This window comes from Hirundo rustica, chromosome 12, assembly GCF_015227805.2.
Source record: "Hirundo rustica isolate bHirRus1 chromosome 12, bHirRus1.pri.v3, whole genome shotgun sequence".
Lineage (NCBI taxonomy): Eukaryota > Metazoa > Chordata > Aves > Passeriformes > Hirundinidae > Hirundo > Hirundo rustica.
In genome coordinates, this window is record NC_053461.1 from 1,055,213 (window position 1) to 1,074,956 (window position 19,744).

The 19,744-nt window shown below is 44.6% G+C and overlaps 1 protein-coding gene across 4 annotated transcripts in view; it reads left to right on the top strand.

The window, feature by feature from the left end:
* Positions 1-19,744, top strand: part of NUP210 (nucleoporin 210) — an 86,277-nt gene that overhangs the window by 8,433 nt on the left and 58,100 nt on the right. For all 4 annotated transcript variants that reach the window (XR_005702865.2, XR_005702866.2, XR_005702868.2 and 1 more), the window contains exons 3-20: positions 6-137; positions 955-1,051; positions 2,526-2,676; positions 3,003-3,135; positions 3,889-4,047; positions 4,519-4,587; positions 4,879-4,985; positions 5,956-6,096; positions 7,267-7,404; positions 10,076-10,231; positions 11,491-11,689; positions 12,257-12,402; positions 13,297-13,518; positions 14,716-14,889; positions 15,855-16,047; positions 16,313-16,419; positions 18,500-18,604; positions 18,732-18,833. Coding sequence is in view for 1 of the 4 variants with exons in the window: in XM_040076470.2 (XP_039932404.1) it covers positions 6-137; positions 955-1,051; positions 2,526-2,676; positions 3,003-3,135; positions 3,889-4,047; positions 4,519-4,587; positions 4,879-4,985; positions 5,956-6,096; positions 7,267-7,404; positions 10,076-10,231; positions 11,491-11,689; positions 12,257-12,402; positions 13,297-13,518; positions 14,716-14,889; positions 15,855-16,047; positions 16,313-16,419; positions 18,500-18,604; positions 18,732-18,833 (2,531 nt within the window). In the remaining 3 variants the exon portion in view is untranslated. The remainder of the gene's footprint in view (positions 1-5; positions 138-954; positions 1,052-2,525; positions 2,677-3,002; positions 3,136-3,888; positions 4,048-4,518; positions 4,588-4,878; positions 4,986-5,955; positions 6,097-7,266; positions 7,405-10,075; positions 10,232-11,490; positions 11,690-12,256; positions 12,403-13,296; positions 13,519-14,715; positions 14,890-15,854; positions 16,048-16,312; positions 16,420-18,499; positions 18,605-18,731; positions 18,834-19,744) is intronic.

A 19,744-nucleotide genomic window follows, 5' to 3' on the forward strand; every position in this document is an offset into this window, starting at 1 on the left:
TCAAGTGACTGGACAAGTGCTTCGCTGTGATGCCATTGTTGATTTGATTCATGGCATTCAAGTGGTGTCCACAACGAGAGAGCTCTACCTCGAGGATTCACCGCTGGAGCTCAAAATTCATGCTTTGGATTCAGAAGGTAAGAGAACTGCTTGTAGGAGATTGAATATATATTGAAAGTTCTAGCTGTGTGATACGTGCACTGGCTTTATTTGTCACGCAGTTGATAGTTTGAAGTCAAGTGGAGAATTTTAATGAGATTCTCTGGATAAAAGGACAACTTCACAATGTATTTTCTTTTGAGCTGAGGTAGTCTAAGGAATTTTGCAAAAGGATGTTTTTATGACCAGTCAGGTATCCGACAGGAATGTCAGAGGCGATGTTTGAAAACAATCACCTATTGCTCAATCTGTTAATTACTACACAAACACTAACTTTGGGAGGCACCACTTAGGTTCATAAGTGCATTTGGACTAAATGCATTGTTACTTCATAGGAGCAGAAAACTACTGCTTTTGTAGTCTATAGCATCCAAAAAAGATCTGGTAAGAATTCCATGCTTTCGACAATCAAATTTTGTGCACGCTTAACACACCAAGCAATGTTTTTTTTAGACAAGGGTTTTTTTAGGTTTTTTTCCTACTGAAAGGAAATAATGTGTCAAGCTGTTAAAGGTTGAATAATTGTTTTTGGTACTTACTGAGCCCATCCCACCTGTGTTTGTAAACCATGAATGCCTGGTGAAGTATGGTGCTACGTTGATAACAAAAAGCAAATTTGTTTTTATCCTATGTGTAGTGCTGGATTTGTGGCTTGGTGTTTGTGTAAACTCAAGGGATAAAATAGAGAAATTTCCCAGGGAAATAGGTTATGGTTTATGTTCCAGGAAGACTCTGTGTTTGTTCTCTATTTCTCTGCTCTCTATTTTTGTTTTCTCCTGGTTGTTTGGTTTGTAGGAAACACTTTCAGCACTTTGGCAGGGTTGGTGTTTGACTGGACAGTGGTGAAGGACCCAGAGGCCGATGGCTTCTCAGACTCGCACAATGCTCTACGGTAAAGGCGTTTCCTCTGCTCTCAAAAGTCTCTTCAGACTGCTGTGTAAAAATACTTCCCCACATCTAGGCAGTTCACTGAACTGATGCCTAAAATGATGTTAAGGGTCAGTTCTTTCAGGTTGGCTTTTTTTAAGCATCTACCTACTCGACAGCCTGGGCACTTTGTTTAGTTTAATTGATAGTGTTAGCGAGCAGCTCTGGTAGCTCTGATGCAATAATTAGAAATAAACAGATGTGGTTGTTGATCTTGCTGAAACATCTTGTGCAAAAGGAGGATTTATCAGTAAGATGGTTATCTCAGCATTTCAGCAGGGTTTTATTTTTAGCTTTTTAAGGAAAAAAGTCCCCTTCCATTTCAGAAAGGAGCTCTGTGAACCTCAAGAGTTTCAGGTGTCAGTGGGCACTTAGATGTGGTGTTGAAATAGGATGATTCCTTGTGAAACCAGCTCTCCTACAGAGCAGAAAGGTTAACAGCCAGCTTCCATCCTCAAACTGATACTCCAAATCTGCTGCAGGTGGAGTGGGGGGAGCAAGCAAGACTTGCTCCTGGGCAAACACAAGCTGATTTTGCAGCCTTAGCTGGGGAAAGCCTGTTTAGCCCATAATACACCTGAAGCTGCAGGTACAAGTGAGAGCCAGAATGAATGGCTTGGTGGGACTGGATATCCCAAGTCCTGATACATACAGAGCTTTTTCTTTCAGTATAAGCATTTGCTGACGTGATTTTAACCAAACTAATATTGATAAACGTTATACTGTTAGTAGAGTACTATGATAGCATAAAAATGTTCTACAGTGGTACAGCTTTGCAAAATAAAATCGTCGTGAATATGTTAATATCCATGACTGTTCTCCATATGGCTCTACTGGTTTTACTGTGAAAGTGCACATGAAGCCAAGCTGATGAGGTGCACACAGAAGGTGACACCCTGTAAAACATGCTTCTCTTCCCAAAATTTCCTGTCATTTGCCCATTCTTGGCAAATTCCTTCCCTCTCTTGTGCCGCTTTTCACTGAAGTTTCCAGCAGTTACTACAAGTCTTCTGCTTGTAGATAATTTTCATAGTCATCTGTTAGATGCATTCTGGCTCCTTGAGAGAGGTCAGAGTTACGTTCTGGCTTTGTTGAGCTGTTGCTTTTATAAACATAAGCTTTGGGTCTTGCACATCAGTTCTTCTAGAAAACAGACAGTTTTTGCAGTCTCCCCTACTGAACAAACTGGAGGGGTTCATTGTAGACAACATGTGCAGTCTCCTGATAGCTCACAAGCAAGCTTCAGACAAACTTATCTGTCACAGAAATTAGCTGCAGATACCTCAAAGAATGAGTAAAATTTGGATATCTACTCCCAGGCAAACATCTTAAATTGGCTTAAAATGGAAGTGGCTGAGAATAGATGCTGGTGGTGTTTCTCTGTGGGTTTACGAAGGTCTGTTAACAATTTTCTGTTCACTTTTTGCTTCACCTTTCAGTATACTCAAGTTCTTAGAATCCACTTACATCCCACCTTCCTATATATTGGAAATGGAGAAAGTTGCCAAGCAAGGAGATACCATCCTGGTGTCTGGAATGAAGACAGGGAGTTCTAAATTAAAGGCAAGACTTCAGGAAAGCATCTATAAGGTAAGATTTCTGAATGTCAGGGGGGAAGATGGATTTCTGAATGTCTGAGTGAGCATCTGTCTCAAGTTTTTCTGCATTCTCCAAAATGATCTTCGTACAGACGTGGGTTTTTTCTTCATTCTTGCACTGTGTGCACAGAGCAGATCTCTGTACCATTCACTGTCCCTTGCATTGCCCTGTTGTGACAAAATTCGAGATGAAAATAAAGAGCCAATTGCAGCAATTAATATTTTTCACTTCTAGGTTCTATGTTCCTGCTGCATGGTCTGTTTAAACAAATGAGCTGCTTTTAATGTGGTTGCTTTTCTTTGCCCCTCTATCAACAGGATGTACACCCTGCAGAAGTCAGATTGCTTATTTTGGAAAACATCCTTTTAAATCCAGTGTATGACATTTATCTTCTGGTAGGAACATCAATTCAGTACAGAGTTCAGAAACTGAGGCAAGGGAAGATCACAGGTTTGTTCTGCTCCCGTTTATTTTTATTTTTTAATGCTTCGTGTGAATTTTTAACTGCTGAGAAATATTAATTTTGTTTAAACTATGTTAATGTTTAATACTGTTTTCCTAAGGCGCACAGTGATACAGCTGTTTAGTTCTTCAGGTCAAAAAAAAAAATTGTGGCTGTTAAGAATATATTCCTGCAGATTTGTCAAGGATGTAAAGACAAGGGTAGCTTGAAATAGGAGCTAACACTGTCATTTGAGATGGTGACAGTCACTAAGGAACTGACTTTCTTACTTACCAAATTTAGTTTAGTAACTTTTCTAACAGCAAATGTTTTATTGGCAAATGGATTTGCTCCACAAAGTGAAGCCTTGATAAATGTGGGTTAGCTGGCTTTATGCCCATTTCAAAATGCAGTGCCTTGAGTTTTCTCTCCTCTCTCCTTTTTTCCTTTTGTCCCTTTTTTCTCTTTTGTCTTTTTTTTTTTTTTTTTCCTTTTGAAGCTGGAAATCGGTTGAATGTTAGGTCTAAGTAGTGAGATGATATTAGTTGGGAATTGCAGTCTCACAGACATGAAATTTGCCAAGAAGCTCATTTTTTGTGTGTGTGTTGATGTGATGACAGAAGTGCTGTTTTTACAAGACACTGAAAAAACGATTTAATACCTGCACTAGGCATCAATAAAAAATAATCAGCAATAATTAGCAGCAGCCAAACACTGCCACACCTGCTTTTATTGTTTCCTGTGTTTTGTTTCACCTCCAGAAATAGCGATGCCATCAGACCAGTACGAGCTGCAGCTCCAGAACAACGTCCTCCATCCCAAGGGAGATCTCTCCCGGCCAGTTGCCAAGCTGGACCGGGCAACATCCACTGTGACTGCATTGCAGCAGGGCCAAGCCAACCTGGTCCTGGTGCACAAGAGTATCCTTCCTCAGGAATGCTTCTCCAGCCAGCACGCTGTGGCAGGAGATGAACTTTCCACCCTTGGCTACACAGAAAGACCAGGTTATCCTCGTTTGTACCGAGAGTCTGCAGATCAGCAGCGCTGGTGGAGCCATGGAAAGCAGCACGGCTGGGAATTCAGTCTCAGCAGAGCTCTCTGATGCCTTGGAATGTTATAACAGACTAGGTTGGCAGAAGATCATTTACATCGTGTCTGTTCCCCTCAGTCACTGTAGAAATGTGATGGGGCTTTATTTAATTTTTGTATTTCAATCATTGTGTTCTCTAGTGAGATCTCTCCAGAGTACTCGCTGTCTTGCAGTGAAGTGGGGTTAATTTGCAGTGTACAGTTAGCTTTAAAATAGCCAAAGAGGTGTGAGGAGTGCCAGGAGAATGCTGATCCTGACTTGGCTTGTGCTGAAGCTGTGTGTTCCTTGACGGAGCCCTCAGATATCCGCATGCAGGGGGTGTCCAGGCTGCCCAACAGCACTGTCTATGTGGTACCTCCTGCGTATTTGGGTTGGTGTTGCTGCAGTCTTCCTGATTGTTTAATGCAATTTCTGGCCCTGTTTCTGGGATTTTCATGCTCTATCTCCATGCTTCCGTTTGGTGTTAGTTTTCACAGAGAAGCAAGTCTATTCGTAAAAGTCGCTCAACGTGAAATAGATTTAATGTATTTTCTTTTATCTCTGGAGTCAGCAGTTTAAAATAATGAATGTTCATCTGCAGAGTGCGAGCACCAGAAGCGAAATGCTTTTCTCCATTAAAGAGGCTGTTGGTTTGTGCTGTTCAATATTTCCTGTTTTGCAGGATTTACAGTTCATCCAGGTGACAGATGGGTCCTGGAAACGGGCAGACTTTATGAAATTACGATTGACGTGTATGATAAATCAAGCAATAAGGTGTATTTATCTGATGTAAGTTGAAATGTTTAGATACTTTTCAGTGACTGCCTCCTAAATCCTGACCTGCTTTGAGATTATTCGAGTAGTTTCTTATTTACATAGAGACAGGACAGTGCAAAGCATGTTGGTTCTTGCCTTTTCATTTTTTCCATTTGTTTTGTTGTTGTTACTCTGGGTGATTCATGTGAAATTACTGGAGTCTTAAGTGCTGTAGATAAAAAATGGAAGTTGGGCAATGTCCTTCAGGTTGGATGGGGCTTGGAGCAACCTTAAATCATCCAGTGCCACATCTGCCATGGCAGGGACGCCTCCCACTGTCCCAGGCTGCTCCAAGCCCCAGTGTCCAGCCTGGCCTTGGGCACTGCCAGGATCCAGGGGCAGCCACAGCTGCTCTGGCACCCTGTGCCAGGGCCTCAACACCCTCACAGGGAAAACCTTCCTCCTAAATTCAATATACTAGGTACCAAATAGACACAGTTCTTAAAAAAACTACAAAGGAAACTTAATTTAAATTGTTCAGTTGCAACAAGAAAAAAATTATTAAATTACTGCATTTCAGACTGTTGAAGCTATGGGAACGTAATTTTATTTGCCCCTAATTGCTTTTTGGGATACAGATCTGAGTTTGGGGTGGAGCTCAGTAGTGTGCAGTATATTCACTTGTTCTTCTGTGTTGAAGAAGGAAACAATTAGAAAAATACTGTAAAATACAAATTATTTACTGGTATAGATTTGGATACTTCCATGTTAAATTACATGTTGCTGATAATTAAAAAAAAAAAACTTTCTGTGGAGTTAATGTTGAGTCTAAAGGTAAAATCACACTGAAAGGCTGAGACTTCCGTAGGGAAAGTTCTGACCAGTTTCAACAGTGTGTATTTGAACCATGTTGTTAAACAGTGGTGGTTGTATGGTTACAGCTTTCTGCCCTCTCTTGATGTCAGTTACCTGTGGCAATTTCTATCTCATGTTTTGCTTTTAGAACATCAGGATTACTACAGAGCTGTCCAAAGAATACTTTGAGGTGCTGCAGTCCTCTCTGAATGGATCCTATCACTATGTGATGGCAGTGAAGGCGGGCCTGACCACGATTGATGCTGCCCTGACGTCAGTAGTTGATCAGGTGTGTCTTTGTGAAAACTCCTCTGCTTCACTGGCAGCCCTAAAAATAATTGAGCTGTGCAGTAGTGGCTTCCTAGCAAAGGAAAGCTAAGAATTACATGGGTCTGAGCTGTCTTTGTTTGAACAGATTAAGAACCAAATCCTGAAATCCTTTCTTCATGAAAACTGTCAATTGAGTCAACAGAGGATTTGCTTAAATAAAGGCTGTGGGGTTTTGTTCCCGAGCATGTGGCAAGCTCGTGTTAAGGCGGTGGTGCACAGCACTGATTTCTTTTCTCGTGGCAGATCCTTGTGCTGGGCAAGGGGCCTCTCACGGGCTGAGGGAATTTTACACTTTATTGTGGTAGGATCATCACTCTCATACCCTGGCCTTGTTCTGCAGTCAGTTACATTGGGGAAGTTTGCTATCAGTTGGTAAGTGACCTTAAACTCTGGAATGACAATCTGCCAAATGTATCAGCCTGCACATTTCTCCAAATTAATATTCATTAACTTTCTGCTGGTTGGGCAGGCTGCTGAATGTGTGGCTAACTAGGGCACGTGGTGTGGAAGTGAGATGCTTTTGCTTGAGAATTCGACACTTCGACCCATTTGCTGTGAAATCATTTCAGTGATTCCTTGAGCAGGGTTTAGTAGCTCCTTGGATGCCATAAGCCACGGTCATTCTCTGTGTCAGGTGTTCTCTTGGTTGGAAAGGCATCCCCTGGGAGCTGTTTTTCCCTCAGAACTGCAGTAGCAGTGTGTTGTGCCAGAGGGTTGTGGCACTGCAGGGACAGCAGAGCTCTGAAGGCCAGCGTCTGAGGGGCTGGGCAGTGGCTCTTCCAGGCTGAATTTATACACAGGGGGGTGAGCAAAGAGGAAATCTAGGTGTTGAGCCTCCAGACTGAGGTCTCAAAATAGGAGCAGTGAAAGAGTGTATTTCTTCTTGCTGTTTGCCTTTTTTACTGATGTGGGTACCGGGATCTTCGTAGCAATAGCACTCACTTAATAGTGGCACACCTTGCTGCCAGGAGCTGTTTGCTCACAAGGAGCTCTGTTCGTAGGTGATCCTAAATAGTTTTCCTTCCTCTCTGAGGTGTTTTCAAGGATTTGTCTGTGCATAAGGACTGAACATTAACTCTGGGAAGCTCTGTGGTGCCGTTTATAACACTGTGCCTTTGCACTTTTGCAGGATGGAGGTGTTCATACCTTACCAGTTCCGGTGCAAAACCAGCAGGATGTGGAGATCTATGTTCCAATATTTCTTTTGCCCAGCATTCTGATGTTTCCTTGGCAGCCAAGAGCAGGAGTGTACCAGTACACCATCCAGGTATGCCAAGGAGGTACCCAGCCGCAGGGAGTGTTGCTCAGTATCAAACCACACTGAGGTGGGGTTGATTTTGGATACTTCAGGCACGGTGGCATCCAAAATGTAATTTGGAGGAACTCCATGGGATGTTAGTTACAGGAATTAATATATAATTTTAAAAGGGCACCAAGAAACCAGCAAACATAAAACCCCTCCTGACTTCTACCTCTTGTTTTCCCTTCCTCTCTCCCTCAGGCATGTACCACTCAGCTATGCCTGGAGTGGTTTGGAATTCCCGGAAGCATCCTATATCCAAAGCTCCACAGCAATCATTAGAGGCTGCCCTTTGCTGGCAAGGATCAAAAATAGGAATGGGAGTGTGAAGTGACTACAAAAAGGGCATGACAAGATTAATTAGCAGCTTTCTGCCAGCCTAGGACATCAGTATTCTTCACTAGGCGCACACCTCGTGCTCCTAATACAAATTTCCAGGGAGGCAAAGGCCACAGCTCATTTACAGAAAGGAAGATTTCCATGTTTTTTAGGTGTGTCTTTGCTCCCAAGCTGTCAGTTATTCCTTACGCTTCATGAAACAAATGGTTTGTGTTCCAGTATCTGCAGTCTAAGTAAGGAAAAGAAAGTTGTGCTTTCTCAGCCCAGCCTCTTATCCTGGCCAGTGATACTCAGACCCTGCACTAAGTGTGAGATGCACAGTTCCTGCCTCTCCGTTTTAGCATAAGGTAGTGCTCAGTTTTGAGTCTGTCTTAAGTAAACCATATCCAAATAGGCAGCAGGACACTTGGTGCCAGGCTCTCCTCCCAGGTAGCAAGGCACAGGATGAGAGGAAACAGCCTCACATTTAGATTGGATATTGGACAACATTTCTCCACAGAAAGAGTTGCCAAGCACTGGCACAGCCTGCCCAGGGCAGTGGTGGACTCACCAGCCCTGGGAGCGCTCAAGAACCATGGCGTTGTGGCCCCTGAGGATGTGCTTCAGTGGTGGGCTTGATAGTCTCCGAGGTCTTTTCCAGCCTTACTGGTTCAGTGACTCCATGGAGAGAATCGACCCCGTAGGGATTAAACTGCATTCTCCAGTGTCAGTCTAAAGGTTGAATTAGGCCCTGCATCTCCTCTTGTGTGTTGGTTTACTTCATGCTGTTCCTGACCACACCAGCAGAGTGTGGTAAAAATTCTTAGTACAAATCTGCATTTTTGGTACTTCATCGTAATTCTGCTGGAGTTTTCCCAGGAAGGGAAAGGAAATGCAGTTGTTTCCTGCCTCTCTCACAGTGCTGTTCTTACCTCACCTTATCTTGCATATATAATGAAGTGTCTCACTAGAGAGCATTCCTTCATGGTACTGCAATAATCTTGTCGCTGTTCTTACTCTGATTATTTTTCAGTAAAAACACAGAAACTTTTTTCTCCCAAGATTTAAATTTTGCTGAAACTGGGACCTTTCTTCTGGTCTCTCTGTCCCACAGTACCAGTGGTTGTCAGCAGCACACACAGCTCAACTGTTCCTGCCTCTCCATCAGAGTGTGCCTCCCACTCCATAGCTTCGGTCAGGCTATTTCGAATGAGTGAATAAAGTTTTTCTGAAAATAAATTGAAAGGGTCCTTGGATCTAGCCAAATTCTGTTTATAGCTGGAGTCTCTCCCTCCAGATGGTGTCAGAATGCCTGGCAGGTTTTCCTTTGTCAGCTGCCTGGTTTGTTGGGGGTTGCTTTGCTCATCTTTTTGCTAGTGAGATGGTTCCTGTTGCCTTCCTGCAGTCCACGGGAGGTGCAGTGCCAGCAGTGTGGGGCTGGGCACCTGGAGCTTCCTGGGGAGGGCATCCCTCCCAGGTAGCAGTGTGGAGCTCCTGCCGGGCTCTGGGGAATGACCAGGCTGCAGGGGAGGCTGCTTTACCCTTCCTCTCCTCCCTGCAGACTGACTGACTGCCAGAGAGGGACAGCGCAGTGAGCTGTCTTGAGTTTATGGCAAGGATGTGAGACTTCATACAGTTATTAAAAATTGGGTATTTCTGGTTTCTGCTCATCTCCCTGTTTCAACTAAAATACCTTTACAAATATGCTGAACTCTGGAGTTCTTTCAGCCTTTCTCACCACATCCCGTGCATCTCCTGTAGCACACCACCACCTATTTATTAATTTGTCTGTGTCCTTGTGTAATCAGGTTGTGCACGTGCTCAGAGGAAGGAAGAAGGGAAATGACCCTTCTCTTCATTATCTTTTTACTCTCTTTTCCTGGTAAAAATTACTAGCTAAGCTCCTGCATAACTTCAATTTGTTTGTTTTTCACACTGTCCCTCTAGACAAGATTTATCACCTTTGTAAGTATGAAATAGGTTAAAGAAAATGCTGACAAAGTTAAAGAAATGAAAACAATATACATAAAAAAATTGCTCCAGTGTTCACCCATGTTTTACTCTGATGGAACTTTTGACATTTATTTTGGAGTGTGAAAGAAGCTGAAATTAAAATGAATGAAGCATAGCAGTCTTCTCATCTCCCTCTTATTTCATCTTGCTTATTAAGTTGTGAGGTGTTATTTTATTTGTATGTCCCATTCTCAGTGCATTCCTGGTTTTCATGCAAGATATCCAAAGGCAAGATGCCCAAAGCTGCGAAATGTGAGAACCATGTACTGGATTTAATGTTTGAAAGCTTTTTCCCTCTGTGTTCCAGGCTCAGGGTGGAAGTGGCAACTTCAGCTGGTCCTCTTCTAACCAGGCAGTAGCCACAGTGACAGTCAAAGGAGTCATGAGCACTGGGAGTGATGCTGGGGTCAGCATCATCCAGGCGTTCGACGTTCGGAATCCGTTGCATTATGGAGAAATGAAGGTGAGAGATTGATTTTCCACTGATTGCTCTTGAATATGGCTTTTGGGTTGCCATGGGCGTTCCCCTTCCACCTCCTCCCCTGGGGCAGGTTGAGGTTTTAGGGAATCCAACACTGTCCAGTGCAATAACTTTACTCCCATTTTTGCCCCGTCCTGGTTTCCTTGGCAAGTCTTTTTCCTTGTTGGAAGTTTTCAGTGCAGGAAGGAAATGGTAATTGACTCCTGGCCATCTAAGCAGACAAGCCAAACTAAAAATTCATTCTCTCAGGTGGTAGGTGGGTGTTCTCCCTTGAAGGGTGGCAGTTATTATCAGGGTGTGCAAGGAAATTTCTGTCTGGAGGAATAACTGAAGTGAGCACAGTGCTGCAGACTGACTCCAGATACCTAAGCTGGCCAAGAAAAACCAGTATTTTAGGAAAGTTAGGAGAAAATGGTAATGACAAATGTAGCTCCCAAGAGGTGTTTTGTGGTGTCTCTGCAGACCATCCCCCGTTCTTAGGTTGTGGTGGTCCATGTGTGGTGTGGGGTGAGGAGAATGCAGGAACAGTACATCTGGTGGCCCCAAAGGGAGGGGTGTGACATGAATTCAAATCTGTTCAGAATTTAGCTTACATACTTGCTCTGAAATAATTCTCTGAACAACCCAGGATGCTGCTTTTTAGCAGTGCAACAGTTGCCAGCCAGAGACACAGGAATGAAGGTTTTTTTCAGCTAAAACTTCTTATCCTCAAACATAAGTCAAAGCCTGAAGACAGAAAGGAACCTTCTGTCCATGTGAGCTTTCAGAGCAGTGTATTGCACAATCTGAATAGGTTATTTTTGAATGCCTTTGTTCCTGTGTTAGGAGCTGCTTTCTTTGTGGAACAGAGTTCTGTTTACTGACCTCAGTGAACAAGTTTTTAGTAGTAGTAGTTTTAGGAGTGGTTAATCCACACAGATTGCAGTTTTAACTCTGTACCATATGGTTTGATATCCTGAAGCCGGTTGCAGAAGATTAAGCAGTTAAGATACTGCAAATAAAAGCTTTGATCACAGCGATTGTTATGAAATCTGTGGTCAGTCTGAGGTGGGTTCTTTAGTGGGTGCTAAACCTCCCCCAGCTGGTGATGGTGCCTCGATCAGATCTCCTGGAGACGGCACAGAGTCCACACTTGCAGGTCTGTAAAGCAGAAGAGAGAATTACGGGAGCACAGTAAGGGGAGGCTGCTGTGGGTGAGCAGGGCGGTGGCACACAGCTGTCCTTGTCCTTCCCTCGGGCAGGTGTACGTCAGCGAGCCCAGCGCCATGGAGTTCGCTCCCTGCCGGGTGGAAGCGCACGTGGGGCAGGTGCTGGAGCTGCCCCTGAGGATCAGCGGCCGCACCGGCGGGGACGGGGCTGAGCTGGTGCCCCTGAGCGACTGCTCACACCTGGAGCTCGCCCTGGAGCTGGAGAACCCTGCCGTGTTCAGCCCGCTTGAAGGTGCTTCAACTCCCCCTGCTCTGGAAGTGAAATTGGGCACTGGTGTTACCAAGGCACTCCTCTCCCTTAAATCACCCATTCATGGCTCCGTGCAGCGTCCCCACAGGAGTGCCACACCTCAGAGGGGACGGCTTCCAAGTGGTTTTGTTTTGAGGATGTGTTGGCTTTTTTATGCACAATGGTTTGGGTTGGAGAGACCTTAAAAGCTCATCCAGTCCCAGCCCCTGCCATGGACAGGAACACCTCCCACTGTCCCAGGCTGCTCCAAGCCCTGTCCAGCCTGGCTTTGAGCACTTCCAGGGATCCAGGGGCAGCCACAGCTGCTCTGGGCACCCTGTGCCAGGGCCCTACCACCCTCCCAGCCAAGAATTCTTTCCCAGTATCCCATCTAAACCATCCCTCTCTATTTGAAGCCACCTCCCCTTGTCTTGTCCCTACACGTCCCTGTAAAAAGTTCTCTCCACGTTTCTGGTAGGCTCCCTTCAAACAGCCATGTAGAATTTGATGCTCATGCCCTGGGCATTTCTTTCCAAATAAGCTCTTGTATATTTTTAATTTCTCTGACAGGAAGACTTAAGCCCACTGCTGATTTTTGCAGCGGGGTGAGGGTGAAGGCTGAATTTCAGGGGTCCACCAGGCTGGTGGCGGTGTACACCCACGGGCAGGTGCGCCTCAGTGCCAGCATCGCCATCGCCGCGTATCTGCCTCTGAGGGTGAGTCTGCTTCCTCTGCTCCTGGAGACATCCATCACCGGAATGCCTGTACACGGCAGGGAGCTGCTTATGTGGGGAATAGGTTTGAAAAACTGAGCTGGGTGGGTTTACACTCCACCACTGGCTGGTTCAGTGAAGAAAATCAGAACGAAGCTGAGTCCAGGGTCAAGAGATGGAAGCGCAGAAGAGGCTGCTCTGTTCCTCACCTGCAGAGCCTAGCACTGACTGCAGGCTGAAGTCTGACTGTCTGACTGTAGCTTTCCCCCAATGTGGAAAAAATGTTAGTGCCAAGCCTCCAGATTTGTGGTTATAATGATGTAATGTGATTTGTGAAACACAAACTGGAAATGGTTTTGGTGTGCTAAGCGTCAGGTTAATTGCTGTGGTGGTGAACAGCACAGGCTGTCCCAGAGAGAGACGTCAATGCAGAATTTGTTAGAGAGGTTTGAGGTAAAACTTGTGTAGGAGAATAATTACATACACAGAACTGCTGGAGAGAGCACTGTCAAGTGAAAGTACGATTTGACGTTATTTCGTTCATTTTAACTACTTTAAAAGTGTAGCAGAATGCTATCTCTCTCTGCTCAGAAGATTGTATTAAGGGTCTCCCTTTTGCTGTAATTCTTCATGAGAGAGATGTGATTAGAATGCAGCTAAAACTTTTCTTTGGATCCATGGCTTCCTTTGAATGTAATCCAGCTGGACAGAATCCTTGTGGGTTTTGATGCAGCTCTGTTTTTCACTAAGTGTGCTGACAAACCACTGCAAGGGAGAAATCACAGCCTAATCCAAGTAACCAATACAGCTGCTCCATTCAGAAGGAAGTTTATTTTGCAGAGCACAACCAAGCTGTGTAAATAGATGATTAATTTTTAATTGATTGATTGATTGCAGGTTATTGATCCGCCATCTGTCGCTTTAGTGACTTTGGGCTCCTCTAAGGATATGTTGTTTGAAGGAGGACCGAGGCCATGGGTCCAAGAACCTTCCAAGTTCTTCAGGAACGTCACTGCTGAGGATGCAGAAAGCATTGCCCTGTCTTTACTCGAACCCCCCACACCTCGAAACAACAACCAGCACTGGGTTAGGGTGCTGTGCAGGAGCCTGGGAGAGCAGGTGAGTGCCAGAAGGGCTCGGTGTTGCCCTCCATCAGGCACTGAGAACTGGCTCCAGGCAGATTTACGGTGCCATATGCCTGTTCTCTGGCAAGATGTTTTTATAATGAGCCAGTAAAGAACTCGGGTAAGTGCATTGTTTATACATTGTGATGCAGGTTTGAGAGTGAGCGTTTCACAACGTTATGTTAAAAAGCAGTTTAGGATGGGTGCATTGCAGTGTAAACCCGAGTCGTGGATGCCTCGTGCTGTGGGATGCATTGAACATCCTGATGGGTGCAGTTCAGTTTGCATGAGCAGGATCAGAGCAGAAGTTAGTGAGCAGGCTGACTCGTGTCTGAGCTGCTCCTCTTAACCGTGTCACCTTCCAGTGTAATTCTGTTTATTCTGACAAATGGCAGCCACAGGAATTGACTGCTCTGCTCTCTGTGCAGCCTTGGTGAGTGTGGCCGTGCTCATTGTCCACCCGGTTTTGTTCTCTCCAGCGTACAGAAGTGCTTTCTCCTGCTTTGTTCACCCTCCCCAGCCCATGCAGCTTTTAGCTTCGGTATAATGTTTTCCTCCCGCAATTCTGCAAGGCCTAAGCATTTTGGTTGGGCTGCCAAGTTCCACTGATTTCCTCAGTGGACACTTTGCAGAGTGGAGCAGTTTCTGTAAGTGCAGATTCAAAAGGAGCAGGCCTTGGTGTTGATGTGCAGGTCTGTGCAAGGCTGGCTGTCTCTAACACATCACACCTGCGTGGCTCTGCCCGGCACCAGAGGGGATGGGGCAGGTGCCCAGAGCTGCCTCAGCCTTCTCTGGCTTTATAGCCCCTTCGTCTTGCTGAAGGCTAAAAAAGGAATGTTAAAATAAAAGATGAGATGTTTTTAAACACACTGAAGTTACTATAAATGTTGCCTTTGGGCTGTTCTTTTCTCACTCTGCAAGAACACCTGCTGTTTCCTTGTTCAGTTACAAGAGATTTGTTGTTTGAATCCAGTTTGATAGTAATGAGCATGAAACCTAGGAAGGATTCCCAGAAATGGTACTTTCATAGTGATAAAGAGCCGTTCATGAAATATTCTCCCCCTTTCACATCTCCCTGTGTAAATCACCAAGAATGGTATTTTTGCTTTTCATTCTGATGTCGCGGTGTAACTGGAACCTGTGGAAATACAGCATGTCTGAACTCAACTCCTTCCTCCTTTGCTGTTTTCAGGTTATTACCTTAACAGTTGGGAACAGCCCCACCGTGACCAACCCCTTCCCAGTGGTGGAACCTGCTGTGGCCAAGTTTGTCTGTGCTGTCCCTTCCCGGCTGGCTTTGATCCCTGTTTATGGCAGCCCTCAGCTTGATCTCTCCTGCCCTTTGCTCCAGCAGAACAAGCAAGTGGTAAGCCTGGGAAGCTTACAGGACAAGGAGAAATCACTGCATTTACAGCTGAAAAATCAGTGTTTGGAGCTCCATGTGTGAAATAAAGCATCTGAGCTGCTGCAAGAGGAGGAGCAGTAACTGGAGCTGTGGCCACACTGGTGCCCTTGGGAGGTCCTGCACAGAGCAGGCTTGGGGCTCCTGCAGTAAATGGACAATGGATATGGGGACATTATCAGGCATGAAGAACTTTGCTATTCTGTTTTTATTCCTAACGAGTGTTGTCACATGTTAGCTGCTGAGTAAGCCATGTTTTGTCGTGTTAATATTCCCAGGCAAATGTAAAAGTCATCCTCCTTCCCTAAAAATGCCAGGGATGAATCATTTTAAAGGGCTTCTATGTAATAACAAGAGGAGAAGGAGATTGTTGTGTATTATTAGCCACCTCAGAGCTCACCTGCTTTTCTGGCTCCATTATGCGTCAGCCTGCTGCTAATGCGCTTCACCAGAACAACACCAGAATTTTGAGCTTTAACAAACAGCAGTGTTTGTCATAATTTGTTTGAATTCTAAAAGCAATTTTGTTGAGCTGTGGTTCAATTTTGTTGTTGTTGGTTTGGAGGTTTTTTTGTTTGTTTGTTTTAAGGTAGTTCACTGGCTAAAAAATCCCCAAAGCCCTGCTCCAGGAAAACCCCCTTAGAGTTCAGAGGTTCACAGAATGCTCTGAGTTGGAAGGGACCCACAAGGATCCTGGAGTCCCACTCCAAATGGCCCAGACAGGGCTGAACCCAGCTGGTGTGACCAGCACCGTGCTCTGACCAACTGAGATGATCTCAGGGCTCTTGGAGCACAGTTTAATGCATTTTGATGAACATTCCTTATGTATTGGTGTTGTAACAAACCTCATGGAACTCAGCATATGTTTTCTTTAATGGTTGAAAACTCCTCCTGTATCTGTCCAGTTCAAAATATTCCTTCTTTTTCAGGTTCCCGTTTCCAATTACCGCAATCCAATGCTGGATTTGGCTGCCTATGACCAGCAAGGCAGGAAATTTGACAACTTCAGCTCTCTTAGTGTGGTGTGGGAATCCACAAATAAGGCCATTGCTCGTATTGAGCCCGAGCTGCCAATGGAGCTGACTCTGAAGGAGGAGGGGAATGGTCAGAAGAAAATGCATGGTATGAGTGGGTTGAAATGAGCATTTTGTTGTTTGAACATCAGGATTAAATCTGTTTGGTAATGAGTTTGATTAAGAAATGACTGTAATCTGCAGTCATACTTGATCTTAACGTCATTGTGTGTTTTTTAGTGCGTGCTATTGCAGAGAGGAGAAAAAGGGAACCAAATCCAACATCTAGAACCTGTCTGGAGAGAGGAAGTTCTTGTCTGATGAGAACAATCCTAGAGGAGCTAAGTGTATTTTTCATCTTTGTTGCACTCTAGGCTTACAGACTGTGGTAGTTGACCGTGAGTTTGGAACTGCTGCCATCTCTGCCACTGCCACTGGATTCCAGCAGCCCCACCTGAAGGCAGCCAGAGCCAAACTACAGGTAACAGCACCTGGGGGCTTGTATAGCCCTATGGTGAATGCCCAGTGCTCCGGGCTGGATTTATTTCCTCCACACGCAGCACTGTGCAGATGAGGCAGCTCCATGGTGGAGTCTGGTTCATACAGCAGTGCTTTTGTTCTGCTTCATGGCTTCTCCTGCTTTCTTCTGCACCAGGTGCTGCTGTCCATGCTAAATCTGTTCAGGTCCTTGGGAGTTTTTTAACCGGCTGGGAGAGGGCATTACAGAAAAGTGTTTCAGTTGGGTTTTTAATGAATTGGTGAATCTCTGCTGCTTGTCCTTCACTAAAGCAGCCATGTGCTTCGTGCAGCTGTCACTGGGGAAAGCAAATGGATTGTTGTCCCTGCAAAGCTGGGTGGGAAAGTTCTGCATGAGCAAAGCAAAAGCTGACTGGTTCCTCATATGGACCATATGTTAGTCTGGGCTCTGACTAATGCTTTTTTTTTTTTTTCCTAAGAGGCTCCTCTGGTGTACAGTACCAGCCATAAGCCCAGGCTCTCATTTTACATGTCATTAGCCACTCCCTGAAATATTTAGTTTGTAGATACTCAACCTAGGGAAGAAAAACAGCAAAAGGTAGCGATGATGAACAAAGAGGGCAGGTGTAAACAGATGGCAGTTCTCTGTTTGTCACTTTTTAAAACGGAATATGAGGGCAGGTTTGAGCCTGTGGAATAACCTGACGTGTGCAATAACTGACTTAAAATATTCTGTGTCCTAACTGGAATTTCTGTTTATTCTTGTTAAGTAAGATTTAATTGGGTTTGCACTATATGCAGTACCTGGAAAACAGCGTTGAGGCAAAAAGTAAAATGCACAGTCAGAGGTTGCAGGATTTAACTCCAAGCAGGTCCCAGATGGGCAGCAGTAATGTGAAACACCCTGTGGGCCAGGTTCCTCTCAGCGTGGCTCAGGTGTGGCATCTGCTTAGGAAATTCTTGGAGAGGTGATGTGTTCTGCCACTTGGCTCTTGACTTCTCGGAAGGTTTCCACTCTTCTCCCGTGAGGAGCTGTGGTGTAGATGCATTTTCCCTGGAGAATTTGACTACTGCTTAGTGAGGAGTGCTGCAGAGACACAGTACTGTGCTACAAAGTTACTTCAGATATTTGATTGTGGTTTTGGTTTGGTTTTTTTTCCCTCTTAAAAAATTGAGTTGTAATACATTTGGTGTTCTCCTTTGTTAGACCAATATTTCTTTTAGAAATAATTGGAAAAGTGAATGTTCTAAACTCTGCCTTGAATTCAGAGAACACAGGAGTTCTCTTAAGTTCTGTGCTTAGATTTGGGAGGACTCTTTGGCAGCTGTAGATGCCAGTTCTGCTGCACTTTGTAGGCTCATGTGTTGTTTTGTTTTAAATGAGGTGACTTGGCTGCTTTTTTCAAATACATCAGCAATGGGATGCTCTGTTCTGCTTCCAAAACTACCTATTCTCCTTTCTTGCAGCCAAAAACACAAACAAAAATCTAGTAGATGGGATATTAAGATGTCTTGATTGTTGTTCCATGTTTAAGTGGAACACCCTATTATGTCATTAGGGAAAGATGACATCCTTTCTACATCGAGGAAATAATTCTACTAATGAGGTGGAATGGGTACAGGGGAGTGACTTCCTCTAGAAACCTTTCTCTTTTTCTGAGCTAATGTTGTTATGAGTGAGTGATTAAACCTGCATCTGGCCCAGTGTTCGTGTCCTTACATTTAAGGAAGAATTTCTCTGCTAGGAAGAATCACGAGAAGATGAGTTGGAGGTAGAACAGTTTGTGTGATTGCCTTACCATTCTGTATTAAGTCAGAGTTAACACCCTGCCTGTGCTTGTCAGGCATCATTCACTGATCCTGCAGGGCTGTCCTCTGGCTTGGCCAGGGGTGCAGAACACACCAGCCCTGGGGATGCCCTTCCCTGTGCAGGAGGATCGACTGAGCCAGCTGCATCTTGTGGGCATCCCACACCCTCAGCCTGTGCTCTGGGCTTCGGTCACCTGCTTTAAACCTCTCCCTGCACACGCAGGGCACTGGCAGCGCTCTGTCTCTGCTCTAACTGCTGACACTGTTCCTTGCAGCACGAAGCTGTGCTCCCAGGGCCTGCCACCATCGAACTGATGCTCGTGGAAGATGTGAAGGTGAGCCCTGCTGGGCTCTCCATCTACAACCACCCTGATGTCCAGGTGAGGAGTTACTCTGCTGCTTCCCCGCTGCAGGGAGGAAAACATCGCACGGTACAGAAGATGTGTGAGGACACAGCTTTACTAGAAGGATACAGTCTTAATTCTGGATTCTTCTCTGGTTTTGCAGGCAAAGCTTCTCATCCAACAAGGTTCTGGATATTTTTTCATTAATACCAGCGTGCCAAATATTGTAAGAGTGACACATGAGGAGACTCAAGGCGTTGCTTTGGTGAGTGCAGTATTTTGTGGTTTTACACCTTTTTGGCTACCAGGTTCTGCAGCTTCAGCGCTCCTGGGCATCTTCCAGCAGGTGTGGGTGGAGAGGCAGCAGCTGCATTTTGGGTGCGTTTGCCTGTCACAGTCGTGCTTCAGGCAGGGGATCTTTGCACTGGCACTTTCAGGTACAGGAAATTGTTTCGTTCAGCTGTGATGCATTTGTATTCTCTGTATAAGATAAAAGCCACTTCCAAGTACTTCACCCATCACAACTTTGCGGTAAAATGTTCCTGATTTCACAAACACACCGCCAAGAATAATGTGGCAGAATTATTCAGAAGCTACACATAAGATTAATTGGTTTCCAGAGTAATATTGGAGTATTTACCATGGGCCAGTATTTCTGAAAGCTTCAAATCCTTCTGTCCTCTAGTGCTGTGTCAGGGTATTTTTTAATCACAGTATTGCATCCTGATTTTGTGCATGAATATCTAGTAGAGTTCATTCTGATCTCCATATGAAGTTTCTAATGCACTTTTTCACTAGAAGATGTCACTAAAGTGCAGGTGTGCTTGGTATGAAATGCATTCTGCAGTGAACAGCAATAAAACTGTGTGTTTGCATTGCTGCTTTCATTAGGCAAGAACTGGAAGCGAAACAAGTTGCTCTGAAGAGTGGCTTTTATGAATGCATAATTTGCAGGTTTGTCTTTTAGGAAGTAATGCTGATAAAATTGTGAAATAATGGTAACTGAATTGGAAAACAGAATATCAAAAGAATTTGTGAAACATTTTGATTGTCTCTACCTGTTGTAGGTGTGAGGTGGGAATATTTTTTCCAACTATGCACAGAGGTGAGAAAAAAGTAGAGGAGATGAGATTTTTGCACATAGCACATTGTTCAAACTCTTAATAGCTTTTTTGT